This window comes from Thalassophryne amazonica, unplaced genomic scaffold, assembly GCF_902500255.1.
Source record: "Thalassophryne amazonica unplaced genomic scaffold, fThaAma1.1, whole genome shotgun sequence".
Classification (NCBI taxonomy): domain Eukaryota; kingdom Metazoa; phylum Chordata; class Actinopteri; order Batrachoidiformes; family Batrachoididae; genus Thalassophryne; species Thalassophryne amazonica.
The window spans coordinates 5,545-19,610 of NW_022986368.1; the positions used below are offsets into that span (position 1 = coordinate 5,545).

At 43.9% G+C, this 14,066-nt stretch overlaps 1 protein-coding gene across 1 annotated transcript; it reads left to right on the forward strand.

Annotated features, from left to right (window-relative positions):
* Positions 1–4,463: 4,463 nt before the first annotated feature.
* On the forward strand, positions 4,464–12,346 carry LOC117506134 (histone lysine acetyltransferase CREBBP-like). Its single transcript, XM_034165638.1, has 5 exons — positions 4,464–4,678; positions 5,115–5,214; positions 10,578–10,715; positions 11,223–11,340; positions 12,117–12,346. Exons 1-5 carry the CDS (start codon positions 4,657–4,659, stop codon positions 12,171–12,173), a joined length of 435 nt encoding a protein of 144 aa, XP_034021529.1. The 5' UTR covers positions 4,464–4,656; the 3' UTR covers positions 12,174–12,346.
* Positions 12,347–14,066: the final 1,720 nt, after the last annotated feature.

Consider the following 14,066-nt stretch of genomic DNA (forward strand, 5'->3'; position numbering starts at 1 on the left):
CCGGATCAACACAGCATTCAGTTTGGAAATGATCTGGTCGTTTCAGCCTGTCGATCGCTGCTCGGAGCGCGGCGCTCCCTCTGCCATTGTGTGCCATCTTTAAACCACTGTAACACTACTTAATCTGTTTGATCCCCATAGAATCGTCCCTGAAAGCCGTCTGAATCTTCAGAATGGTTTCCACCTGGCTGTCTCTCACAGTTTCTGGAAAAATTTGATGCAGCAAAGCTCCAAATCGTTCAGACATTTTCCTCGCAATCAAATCAATTTATCAAAGAAATGAAAATCCGACGAGGGGGGGGATCACTGCTCACTCAAAGCCTACTCACAGACGAATGACACAACCGACAGGCGTAAAAAAACTCACGCATGCTCACGAAGGTTCAAGCTTGGCTGATGCAAGCGCACATGATTCAAATCCATATAGTTTTTGCAAAAAATAAAAAGGTCGGATAGTTTTCTAACAGACCTCATAATGTCCAGAGAGCTTGGCAGACTGATGTCAACCCTTACCATCACTAGACGTCAGGTGTGGCTTGCGCAGTCCCCCCTGTCCGAATCCTCCAGAGGGACACTCCGTTCAATGCCGGTTCTTCCAGGCCAAGTATTTGGACCTGCAGCCCAACAAACTTTGGAGCGTGCTGTTGAGGCTAGTAAACCTCAGCGACAGTTTGTTGACCTACACCGGTCTTCCACACCTCAGCCAGTCAGACGTGCTACAGCTTTTCACTCTACATGCAGGCTCCCGCCGACTCCTAGAGCTGCACGTGCTTTCTCATTTGAGGGCCAGCTCTCCCAGCGGCCTGCCTTTTCGGGAGCCAACGGGCAGACCCCCGAGAACTGAACGGTTTCACAGGACTTCCAGTAATCGCGCCCAGAGGTCCTCAGGGATGCGAGGCAGAGGTGGTCGGGTCTGACTGCCAACGTTTGGCCCCCAGCCGTTTTTCACGAAATCGTCTCAGTCACTGGGAGGCTCAAGTTCAAGACCCCTTGGTCATTTCAACCTTGTTCGAGGGTTACAGAATTCTGTTCAGATGTCGTCCTACAAAGTTCAGTGGGGTGAGGATGACTGTTGTTTCTGACTCGGTGCAGTCTGCCGCCCTACAACGGAGATTTTGGAACTCCTGGAGAAGGGGGGCCATAGAGCCAGTTCACAGTTCAGACCAGCTCAGGGGTTCTACTCAGTTTACTTCCTCCTTCCAAAGAAGGATGGCGGCTTCGTCCTATCCTCGATCTCCGACATCTGAATCGTTATATCAAAGTGCTGCAGTTTCACATGCTCCGCACAGTAGACGTCCTTCAAACTATCACACTAGGAGACTGGTTCACACGTGTCGACTTAAAGGTCGCCTATTTCCATGTGCCAGTGGCGCCTCGTCACAGGCAGTTTCTCTCCGCTTTGCTTTCGAAGGTCAGGCATACCAGTTCAGGGTGCTTCCTTCGGCCTCTCTCTCGCCCCTCGTACATTTACCAGCTGTAATGGCTGCAGCACTAGCCCCACTGCAAGCTCTTGGATTAAGAATCCTACCCTACTTAGACGATTGGCTTGTCTGCGCTCCGACTCAGGAGCAGGCGCACAACGACACAGCTCTCCTACTGAACCATGTCTCTCAGTTAGGACTCACAGTGAACTTTGCAAAGAGTTCTCTTGTTCCCAGTCAACCAACGACCTTTATCGGCATTGCCATCAACTCCCTGACTATGACTGCATTGCCATCCCTGCAGAGAGTGGACGATGTAATTTGTCTCGTCTCACACATTCAACGGGCTGTGATGCTGCCCTTTCGTTTGCTGCTCCGGTTGATGGGCCAATTGACTGCAATGTCGCTAGTGGTACTTTTTGGACTTCTGTTTACTTCCCCTACAGATTTGGATCAACAACCTAGTCCTCAACTCAAAGTTGCATCTGCACCTCAGACGCTGGGGGAAGGTGGACTTCATCTGCAAGGGTGTCCCTCTAGGCTCTGTCTCTTCTCGCCGAGAGGTGGTTTGTTACAGATGCATCACTCAATGGTTGTGGGGTCGTGTGGAATCACAGGATGGTGAGGGGTGTCCTGGAGTTCTCAGGAGAGACTCCAACACATAAATGTGCTGGAGCTTCGCGCTGTGCTACTGGCTCTCAAGCGTTTCCCTCCCGGCCCTGAGAGGAAGACATGTTCTTGTCCGGTCGGACAACACGTCAACAGTCTATCACATAAAACCATCAGGGGGGTACCACGTCCAATCACTTATTGGCATAAACTCGGAGCTTCTTTTTTGGTGCGTTGCCTCACCTTCCAAGTGGTCAGAGCAGTTCTTCTGCCTGGCGTACAGACAGCTCTGCGTATTTTACTGTCCAAACAGAAACCACCACCGTGGTAGAGTGGAGACTGAACCCCATTGTGGTCCAAATGATCTGGCAGAAGTATGGTGTAGCGGAAGCGGACCTTTTCGCTTCAAGCACCTCGACACATTGCCCACGTTGGTAATTCCCTCTCGGAACCAGACAGTCCGCTGGGGCAGGATGCATTGGCTCACCCCTGGCCGGATTGCCTCCTTTATTCCTTCCCATCCTCTCCCACTGCTAATGCTGACACAGCACAGGATAGACCAGAGCAGTCACAGGGTGCTGCTGGTTGCTCTGTTCTGGCTGGGGAGGATTTGGTTTCCCATGATTTACAAACTCCTCGAGGGAGAACTTTGGGCTCTCCCGGAGAGGAAGGATTTGTTGTCACAGCTACAGGGAGGATTTGGCACCCTCACCCAGAACGCCTTCAACTGTATGTGTGGCCGTTGAGGGGCCGGACTCAGTGTTAAGTTCTTGTGACCAGGCTGTTGTTCAGACTATCCTTAATTCATGTGCGCTTCTACCAGGGCTTTGTATGACAACAGATGGAAGCTGTTTGCGCGGGTGATGTGAGAACCAAAAGGTAGACCCGGAGCGTTGCCCTGTGCCTATTCTCCTCAAATATTTACAAGAACTGCTGGAGAAAGGACTTTCTGTCGCTACCTTGAAGGTTTATGTTGCTGCAATCTCTGCCCCGGCAAGTCTACGTTGATGGCCGGTCAGTGGGTTCACATCTCTTAGTGTTTCATTTTTTGAAAGGTGCTCTACGTTGCGGCCTCCAAGGCTTGCACGTGTACCTTCATGGGACCTTCCTCTAATCCTGGAGGGTTTAAACTTATCCCCTTTCAAACCAGTTGAAAGTGCTGATCTTAAATGGGTGTCAGTGAAGACTGCCTTTATACTTGCACTGTCTTCGGCTAAGCGGGTGGGAGAGCTCCATGCCCTATCAGTCGCTGTGGACTGTTTGCGATGGAATTCTGATGGATCTGGGGTTACGCTGTGGCCTAATCCGTCCTTTTACCCAAGAGAATTTCAACCTTTCATGTTAACCAACCAGTTTCCTTGGCTGTGTATGCCCCGCATTCTGATCCAGGATTATCTGTTTCAGGTTCCCTGTGTCCTGTCTGAATGTTGAAGCAGTACATTAGTGCGACTGCCGGGATCCGGAAAACGATGCCCTGTTTGTGTGTTTCGGTGATCACAAAAGTGGCTCAAAGCAGCGACTCTCCGCATTGGGTCGTGGATGCCATTTTACAAGTATACAGGTCCAGAGGTCTTCAGCCTCCTAAATCCTCCTGCTTGAGAGCCAGCCAGCCTCTGGTGCCATTCCAACAGAGGGGTGTCCACCTCCTGGGCTGCACTGAGAGGTGTCTTTTTGAGTGATATTTGTGCTGCTGGCTACGTGGGCTTCGTACTGTACCTTCGCCCACTAATACAGACTGAATGTGGCTGCGGTGCCATCGCGGTGTTGTCTGCCTCCACTTCCCACTGCTGATGTGAGGGGAGTGTGACTCTTCGTGTCCTTGTTGGTATTAAGTCATCCAGGTGCTACAGCACCGCCCTCTTGCGGTCAGGAGGAATGAAATAGAACGAGAGTTACGAATGTAACTACGGTTCTGTGAATTCCCGATGACCGCCAGAGTTGCTTGTCACTCAGTCTTGCGAGTTCATTCCGAAAAGAAGTGAGCGCTGGGCGCGTCTGGTATATAAAGACAACCAGTGACGTCACCCAGGCGTAACTTTGTTGGTATTTATTCTCGACCTCTGTACTGCACACATGTAGTTATCCAGGTGCTAAAGCACCGACCGCCCTCTGGCGGTCATCCGGAATTCATAGAACCGTAGTTAAATTCATAACTCTCGTTTTCAGCAGATATTACTGGTTGCATTTGGTGATGTTATTTCCAGTAATTATATAATATAACAACACTCAGCCTCCCTTTAATCATTATTTATGCATTTGAAGCATTTAGCCTTTGATGTTCACACTGCATTGTTCTTTGTTGCTTTATAATGTATTTATTTTAAATGTGCTTTGTAACTTTCTTGGATTTTGTATTATTTTACGTTATCATGTGTTTTCTCTACAGCCATACTAAACTCACCCAATACTAGCCTCCAAAACGCCTTGTCTTCAGTTGGGCAGGGCAGCCAAGTACTCCAGCTATTAATACCTCAACCCCTATAGACCCCAGCTCTATGCAGAGGGCGTATGCAGCACTTGGGCTGCCATATAGTAGTCAAGCCACTGGGCATAGTCCCAACAGGCTGGAGGTCCTGGGCAGACACCAGGAGCACCGAACGCGCAGGCCCAGCAGCTCTCCCAACAGATGAGACCCATCAATACACTTGGTAAAGTATGCAAACAGTTGTGGCTGGTTTTCATTTCTATATTTTCTATACAGCTCTGTATCTCAGTGACATAGTGTATGTCTGTAGCATCTTGAGCACAAAATTCTCAGTGGAAATACAGATTGATACTAATTAAATATTTAAAATGACTTTAACGCATGTTTTAGGTAAAGATGTTATCACACTGTGAAAGACTGAGTAACCTGATCATTAATGGATTGGAAATAATTTGTCCTGTGGCAAAAATCCCCAAATTCCTTGGTCTCTGATGTAATTTGGGCCTCTGATGGAATGAATGGACAACCACCAAATGCAGGTGCACAGCACTTCCAGAATGCAATGGAAGACGAACAGCCATTTTATGTATCTGTGTGTGGGGGCAGAAAAAAACATTGTCTAGGCAGCAGAGTTTGCTTACACAGTTCTGCTTTTACAGGTAACCAAATGGCTCTTGGGGGTACAGCACTGGCTGTTCCCACTTCAGAACAGAACAACTTGCACACAGAGTCCCTTCCCAATGCACTCAACACTAACAGGTCAGTCACCACTCATGTACCAATGTATATTCACCAACTTACTTGAATGTATTAAACGTACGAGGTCTGTTAGAAAAGTATCCGACCTTATTATTTTTTCAAAAACCATATGGATTTGAATCACGTGTGATTACATCAGACATGCTTGAAACCCTCGGGGCATGCAAGAGTTTTTCACGCCTGTCGGTTACGTCATTCGCCTGTGGGCAGTCCTTTGAGTGAGGAGTGGCCCACCCTCTCGTCGATTTTTCATTGTTTAGGAATGGCTCAGAGACTGCTGCTTGGTTTGATAAAAATTTTTCAAAACTGTAAGACACAACTGAGTGGACACCAGTCGATAATTCAGCTTGTTTTCGGGTAAAATTTTAAACAGGCTGATGAAGATTTTAGTCTGTAAGTGTCGCTTTAAGGACGGCCCACGGCGCCTGAGCGGCGATCTGCGCTCCGAGGCGGCGTCGTCTCGCTGTTTCAAGCTGAAAACTTCCACATTTCAGCTCTGTTCACCCAGGTCGTCGTCAGAACAGAGAAGTTTCAGAAGAGGTCGGCATGAGGAGTTTATGCGGACATTCCACTGTTAAAGGAGAATTTGTAATGAAAGAACGTGCGGGCAGATTTCGCCGGACCCGACCGCGGAGGGGTCGCGACAGGAAAAACACCTCCATTGGAAACCGTAACGGACAAGTTGGAACATACCCAGCTGTTAAACAATTTGTCAGATACGCACTTGTTGAAAGCCATGAAAAGCCGCCTGAATTTTACAAATAGTTTCAACACGGAGGTGTTGGTTTTTCCTGTCGCGGCGCACACAGATCGCCGAGTCGTCACAGAACCGACTCGGCGAATTTGCCCGCACGTTCTTTCATTACAAAATCTCCTTTAACAGTGGAATGTCCGCATAAACTCCTCATGCCGACTTCTTCTGAAACTTCTCTGTTCTCTGACGACGTCCTGGGTGAACAGAGCCTTAAATTAGGATGTTTTCAGGTCGAAACAGTCAGACGGACGCCACCTCCGACCGCAGCCGCGCCGCTCGCTTTGTGAGCTGTCCTTAAAGCGAAAGAACTCCACAACCTCTCATCAGCCGTTAAACTTTTCACCGAAACCAGCAGAATTTCTCGAATAGTGTCCACTCGGATATCCCTCACAGCCCTGAAAAATTTTGATAAAGCAACGTGTGCCGTCTCCAGCAGCGTCTCAGACAAAGGATTCAGCCGAGAGGGCTGGACCAGTGCTCACTCAAAGCCTGCCCACAGGCGAATGACGTCACCGACACGCGTGAAAAAACTCACGCATGCGCACAAGGGTTCATGCATGTCTGGTGTAATCGCACGTGATTCAAATCCATATAGTTTTTTGTTTTTTTTGTAAAACTGTCGGTTTCTTTTCTAATAGACCTCGTAAGTGTAGATAATAATGATTTGGGAATGGTGAGAACCCAACCACCATCTAGCTCTACAAGTGCTCATTGAATCCAAGTGCAGATATTGCCAGTGCTTCTTTGTAGCCCATGTGCTTAATTTTGTTGACTGGACCACTGTGTGAGAGACAGGGATGTAAAACTTAAATATTTTTCACAGTAATTGTATTTTGACTTCTGTAATTATTGTATTCCATAATAATAGTTTTTGGTTTTTGCTGTTCAAATTGTTCAAAGCAAACCAAAAAGTGCTTTATTGTTCACTTTCTTTGCCCTCCCCGAGCTGGCACCTGCCATAACAGTTTTAAGCATTTCAAAGTGCTTCATCCAAAATTCAAGACCTTAATAATGTGAAAACTCAACATTAAAATTCAACATTTTCAAGGATTTCAAGTACCCATACAAACCCTGGCATTATTATTAAATTCGTTTAATTGTGAAGCACTAGGTTTGTAGCATGAAATAACAGATTTGCTCAGCTTTGTCTTACCAGCAGCAGAGAAGGGAAAGGGAACGTTCAATGCGCTTTACAAACTGGCATTGCGAAAAACAGATTAATACAACTGAAACAGTAACATTTGAAAGACATAAATGTGTCTGCAAGTGGACTTACCACATAGTCTATACTGACCTTTTTTTTTGGTCAGCTGTTGACACAATAACAAGGTTATACCAACAGTTATAAGGTACTTAAGCTCACAATAACACCCAAATCATGAGTTTATTGAAACTAAGCCAATTACATTAATACATACATACATTAATATAATAGATTTGGTTAAAGAATGCTCATTATTCATCTTGGCCCAGGTGTTGCAAGCTGACCACAGTACAAAATACATGTTTTCACTTTCTTGTGTTCCATGTATTTTTAATGTATTTACAATTATATTATGTCCTAACATTGAACTTACTGAATACATTCAATTAAGGAGGTTGTCCAGGGTATGGTGATGTCCTCCTGGCAACAGCAGTGATGGTGAATGGGCGTTTAACACATGCTTTCACATGGTCAGGGATTTAGCAAATTACAACAGAAATGGAGAGTTTTCACTTCGAATATAACCAGTGCCAGGATAATGTTGTTGGTGAGGAGTTGGCAAACGTCATTTGGGCTGCCACGACTACGTCGACTATTGAAACCTTCGGCAACTAATTTAGCAGTTGACAAGTCATTTGCTTTGAACCTTGAACCATCGAAGCAGTTCTTTGATCCGCTGCTTCATTGGATCTTTGCTTTACTCCTCTTTAGAAGCGGCAACTCCGCTTCTTATCCCCTCTCAAAGCCATTAAAATATGTCAATTGTGAGTCACTTTTGTGCGGATTAAAGTGACTAACTGGGACTCCTGTCTTGTTATGAGAAAGAAACAAGAATCGTCCTCCGTTCCGTTGCCTCAACGCTGCGCCGCCGAGTCAAGTTAGAAACATACCGTAGGCTCGGAATTAATAACTTGAGAGCAAATCACCGTTTAAATCAAATAACACCTCTTTCCAAACATTGTAATACAAACAATAAACTGCAATAGATCAAAATGATTATTTCTTCCTCCCAAAATGAGATGTCCTGGCTGATGTGCAGCAGCCCAAGACTTTATGGCTGCAGACCTGCAGACTCCAGCAGCTGGCTGAGCTCAGCTCAGACATATGGAGAGACAGATTTTTTTTTTTCTCTCTCTCTATCTATGTCCAGAGATCAAGGATCCAGCATGTGGAGCTTATTTATGTTCAGAGATCAAGGATCCAGTGACCAATTTCATATTTATTTACGACTCAATAAAATGTTGACATAGAAAACCTGTAAAGCCTACTTGTAGCACACAGAGAATTCACAGGAGGCATCGATAAGGGAATCGATAAGGAACTGTATTAGTAAGTGGAATCGCTAATGGTATAAATATCGATAAAATGCAGTAAGCTGCAATTTACGTATGATCCGACTAGTCGACTAATCGCAAAGATGTTCATTGACTATTTTGATAGTCGTTTGTGGCAGCTCTAAATGTCGTGTTGTCACCATTACATTACTGTTATTTTCTCATAGTAATAGGGTTTGTATTTGTTAGTGAACAAGCAAGCGAACACCTGGACATCCCGATACGGCCTGGCTCAAGTGGAGAGGGACCGTCTCAACAGTCAGGCCTGCTGCCCAGAGAGAGAGATGTGCAGCTCGTAACTGACGTTAACAGATGGTGGCAGTGGCAGAAAACTACAGCTTAATCAGTGAAGTCGCACAAAAATAATGCACAAGGGATGATATTGTTTTTTCATTTAACCTTCTGGGGTCAGAGGGCATTTTTTGAACCGTTCACTCGCCTAGCATAACTGTTTTATTGTTGCTGTTAGCAGCTCTCCCTACATCCCACAATCAAGTTTTATGTCTCTTTTTTCAGGACAACCTGTGCTTTCAGAATATATATGTTTTTGTTGTGTTTTATAAGTGTAATAAAGGTTTACAATCAAACATAGGCAAGGAAAAAATAAAGCGAAAAATAATTTTCCACACACATTAATTCAAAACACACAGCAAACTATAATAAATAACTGTTTTGACACTTTATAAAGGTAATTTGAGGTCTTGTGTGAAAGGCTGTACAACAAAATGGTTCAAACAATAAACACAAATGCACATTTTGAACAATATATACAAAATGGTCTATGCATTTTATTGTCCATTGATATGGTAAACAGTGCTTTACGCAGAGAAAGCAACAGAGTTATCCAGTAACATTCACATGCAAACTAGTGGAGCAATCCTGATCCTGACACACTCTTTGTTTGAACACGTGAGATTGTCATCAGAGGCTCTCCGTGTACTCTGATTTCACTGATCACTGTGCATAATGGCGCAGGGCACACTGAGTAGTATGTACTAATAGTATGTACTCATTGGAGCACCCAGGGGGCTATTCAAACGGGCTAACTAGTAACATATCACTCCTGAAAACGATCTTTGGATTTTCACGTGAGGTAAATCTGCCCTACGATTGGATTTTGGAAAACCATGTGACGGTGAACCAATTCCTATTGGACACTCACATTGTCCACGTCATCACACAGCTTCTATGAGGAGTCCAAGGATGGCTGGCTCGAAAGTCTGCTGAGTTAACTTTTCAGCAAAAAAAAGTAAGTTTCTATCTCAAATCATTAAAAAGTTATTTAAAATTTAGTAGAGCATTTGTAGGGACAGTGTTTACTCAGTCAAGTTCCAGAACAACATATGGAGGATATTATTACATTATTCTTGTTTTCCTTTATTTGAGGGACCGTAACTTCAATTTACGAACCAGGAAAGTGGGAGATGATAAGGGTCCTGTCCACGCTAGAGAGCTATTGTGGACTGCCCCACGATAAAGGCACGTTAATGATGAACAAATAAAACTGTCCGGTGTGAAACGGCGGGCGATTCTTGTTTCTTGCCTGCAACAATAGACGAGTCCTGGTTAGTGATGTTAATCAGCAGAGTCTGATTGATATCTTTAAATGGCTTTCATGAAGGTTGATGAATAAATTAACAAAAAAAAAAAACATGAGATGACGCCATGGTATACCTTACCTACTATAGGTTGTTATATATAGTAATTTTGGGGCCTTCTCAGTCACGTACAGTCAATTTATATATTACTACAGTTGTACAGCAATTTTTGTCACAGATATTTAATATTTTCCCTTCTGTTAAATGTGTGATAGCTTAATGGTTAAAGCACTGGTGCAGGAGGACACTGGTTCGAGTCCCGGCTGGACTGGCACCTGATGCCCCTCAGAGTTAAGGGGGCACCTGACTAATAGTTGGGAAAAAATATAACATGGCTAGAAAAGGACATGGGTGTCCTAACTCATGCCGTGACAACCGCACATGTGCATCTGAAGCTCAATTTAAAAAGGAAAAACATGTGGGACTCATCCTTTACCTTTCTGTTCTAATCCTTATCCTGCTTATACCCTCAGTCAGCTGCTGGCAGATGGATCAGCTGTAGGCTCCATGGGCACTCTTCCCACAGCAGCACCTGTCTCTGCTACAGGCACCAGGAAAGCCTGGCATGAGCACGTCACTCAGGACCTGCGCAATCACCTCGTACACAAACTGTAAGGCCGTCCTTCTACTGTAGCGATGTTAATCTGTGAAAAGAACAGTTCTTTTGGTGTCACTAGCACGCTTTTGGGGATTTTTCAACAGGCAAAGCAATTTAGACGGTCTGCTTTTTTAGTTTGTTTAAAAGATTGTTTAAAAAAAAGAAAAGAAAAAAAACTCGAGTTTGGTTTAAAGATTCAATACACCAAACTAATGAAGCCATCATTTAATAGCCATATTAAAACAAAGTTAAACCACAGACAAGAAACCAAAGAGATAAGGCACAGTTGCTGTTAAATTAGTAGTTTGTTTCTGGTGCTTCGTCCAACCCTGCAGGCAGCAGAGTGGCCTGTATCACACTGCCAAGAGATAGACTTGTTTTTAACGTCTGCCTATTTTTTATTGTTTTACAGAACATCTCTAACATGCATTGTATTTTAAAGCTGTTTAAAGTGTTTTGTATACAGAAGACGACAACACATTTTTTCTAATTTATCATTGCTGTCTATTTTGTTATGCAGCGTACAAGCCATATTCCCGACCCCTGATCCGGCAGCTTTGAAGGATCGAAGAATGGAGAACTTGGTGGCCTATGCCAGAAAGGTGGAGGGGGACATGTATGAGTCAGCCAACAGCAGGGTAGGTCTTAACCAGGAATACAGTTGCGGAAAAACACACATGGAGGAAATGTTTTGCCATCCAAGAAATTGTGGATTTCATTGAAGGGGACATCGGAATTTCAATGACTGGGACATGATCTCTATACGATAAGGAGTTCTGTGAAGAAATTTAAAGAGACGAGTTCCCTTTAGCATGGGTACAAAGTGATATTAGCAGTTGGGCGCCGCAGTCTTGTTTGAGGGTTGGTGGTAAAGGGGTAAAATATGACACGTGTAATTTCTCTACTTCTGGCATTTTTTTCTTAGTTTTTGGGCAAATTACACTCAAAGTGAAAATGCAAAGAGAAAGTGACGATGCGGTGGAAATTGAACATGTGTTGCAGTTTGTTTATGACCTGGAGCACAAGTGTGTCGAGGCGGTTTTGCAGTCAAGAGAATGCATCTACTCTGGTTAGCTGTGTAGGCTAACACTTACCGACATGACATCTCCCATTTGCCTCGTTTCCCTTCTCCACCGGGAACTGAAAAAACTGTGACTGCTTCAGTGAGTACAGCCGAAAACAAAACAGTACACCATTTTTCCATGTGAAGTTATGCTGTGATATATTGTACTACGGCAGCGGCTGTCCCCATAAGTGATGAAATCCTGCGATATCGCGCAAGGTTCAAATGAGCTGTGGTGCCCTATTGGGAGTGAAGTTTCAGAGTGTTTGCAGAGAATTCGCAGCATACTTCTTTTGAGTGACTGCTTCCTGCCCCCCACCCCCACCCCCACCCCACCCTAATTCTCTACAGGATGAGTACTACCACTTCCTAGCTGAGAAAATCTACAAAATCCAAAAGGAAACTTGAGGAAAAGAGACGTTCAAGGCTACAGAAACAGATTATAACCAGTCACCAATTGCTGCGCAAGGGAATCAGCAGCCTGGACTGCCACAGCCTAATGCCTTGGGTTCAAGGCCACAGAGTGAGTGTCAACATTTACCTGAAGTTGTTAGCCTTGATGAGGCTCGCATGATCTTAATATTTTGGAAATGGGACAAGTTGATATTTTACATCTTACTTCATAGGACCATAACAACTATTATTGCAGTATTTCTGGAATGAAAGTTGCATCTGTCCAAAACAAAAAATGCCTCTTTAAGAGAACAAAAAAAACTGTATTTAAGTCTCACCGGAGTAGAGGTCACATTTTCCATTTCATGCAACAAGAAGCAAAATGAATTTAATTGTTGCACTATTTATTTTAAGGCACACATGTTAAAGTGCATGTCTCACTTCAGTCAACAGTATTTTAAAAAATTGATACCAGGTCATAATTTCTTCCAAGTCTTTAACTTGTCCTGGCTTTGATATAGCTGATAAAAATAAATAGGCCAGAGTGCATCTTAAATATACACGTCAGATCCACAGCCATTTTGTACCACAATGGTAACGTAACGTTGGAGACCAACTTCTAGCTACCTAAAGGTCATCCTGCGACCAGTTGCGGTCCACTTCATGCTCGGATGTCCACTGGTAATATGGCTTTAAATTGCCTTTCAAGTCAAATTCTTGTACTTTACCGATCAACATATTTCCATCTCCACCTCCTTTGCAACCCTCAGTGTATTCACAAAACAAAAACATCAAATACATCTAATGAGACAGAGTTTACTCTCATTTAGGTGGTATACATTCATTATCATATTATTAGTGCTTGTAAGCACTAATAACATGATAATGAATGTATACCATGAAAGACAACTGCATCCGTGTCCTGTGTTCCTGTGTTCACACACAGCAGCCATGTAGAATATTGTTGTGTTGTTTGCACTGCCTCCAGATCCAAACGGCTCCATATGTTAAGAAGAAGGAAAAAAAAAAGTTATGTCCTTTTCAGTTACTTCCACATTGTACGAGTTCCACATGATAGTCAATAAACATCTGATTGCCAGTCATATTTCTGTTGCTTGATTGTGTTAATTGTGTGTCAGTGATTTGGTAAAAATCCATGTCACTAACACAATGGCTGGGAGCCGGGCCCGTGTCCACATCATAGCTTAAGATGGCAAACAAACTCATCTGCTGTCGTCACTTTCTCTCCAACTCTTCGTGGTCGCACTTACGAACAGTGTTAAACTTGTGCAGCTTTCTCCATGACACTCGCCAACTCCCTGTGTAGTGTTGGAGACAACGGCATTTCATTTCTGTGATGACAGCAACAAAAAACATGTCCCATTCCACGCTTTGGGGTGAGGCAATACCCTTTGTTAGTTATGCTTTCAAACAGGAATGGAAGGGATGGCATCCTTGTTTAGACTCAAGTGTCTTTTTATGCCATTTCTCACACTGTGCTGGCTGCTTTTCTGCAGTCTTTCCGGGAGGCACAGACTAAAAGAATCTTATCCTTGAGAAAACTGTGCACCTAAGAAACATTATGACTGTGTTGCTGGACCTTATAAAAACACACCTCTTCATAATTTCGACATATTCAATGTGAAACTCCACTAAAAACACATATTTCCAATTTTTAAAAATTTCTTTCTTCCCATCAGTTCCAATACACCTGCCAAAATGCTCTGGAGGGAGGTCCACAAGGTGGTTTCACAAAATAAACATTCTCACAGGCTAACAGATGTGACAGTTTTAAAATAGCAGATGAATTCAAGCTAATTCCCCATGTTTATGGGTTAATATATCAGGGATATGACACCAAAAATAAAACACTATACACCAATATTTTCATAGTTCTTTCTGTATTTT

Excerpts from the sequence above, each read along its gene's own strand:
- LOC117506134 (XM_034165638.1), top strand. The coding sequence starts at position 4,657 with ATGAGACCCATCAATACACTTG. Across the intron at positions 4,679-5,114 it reads GAGACCCATCAATACACTTG|GTAACCAAATGGCTCTTGGG; the intron begins GTAAAGTATGCA and ends CTGCTTTTACAG. Across the intron at positions 11,341-12,116 it reads ATGAGTCAGCCAACAGCAGG|GATGAGTACTACCACTTCCT; the intron begins GTAGGTCTTAAC and ends AATTCTCTACAG.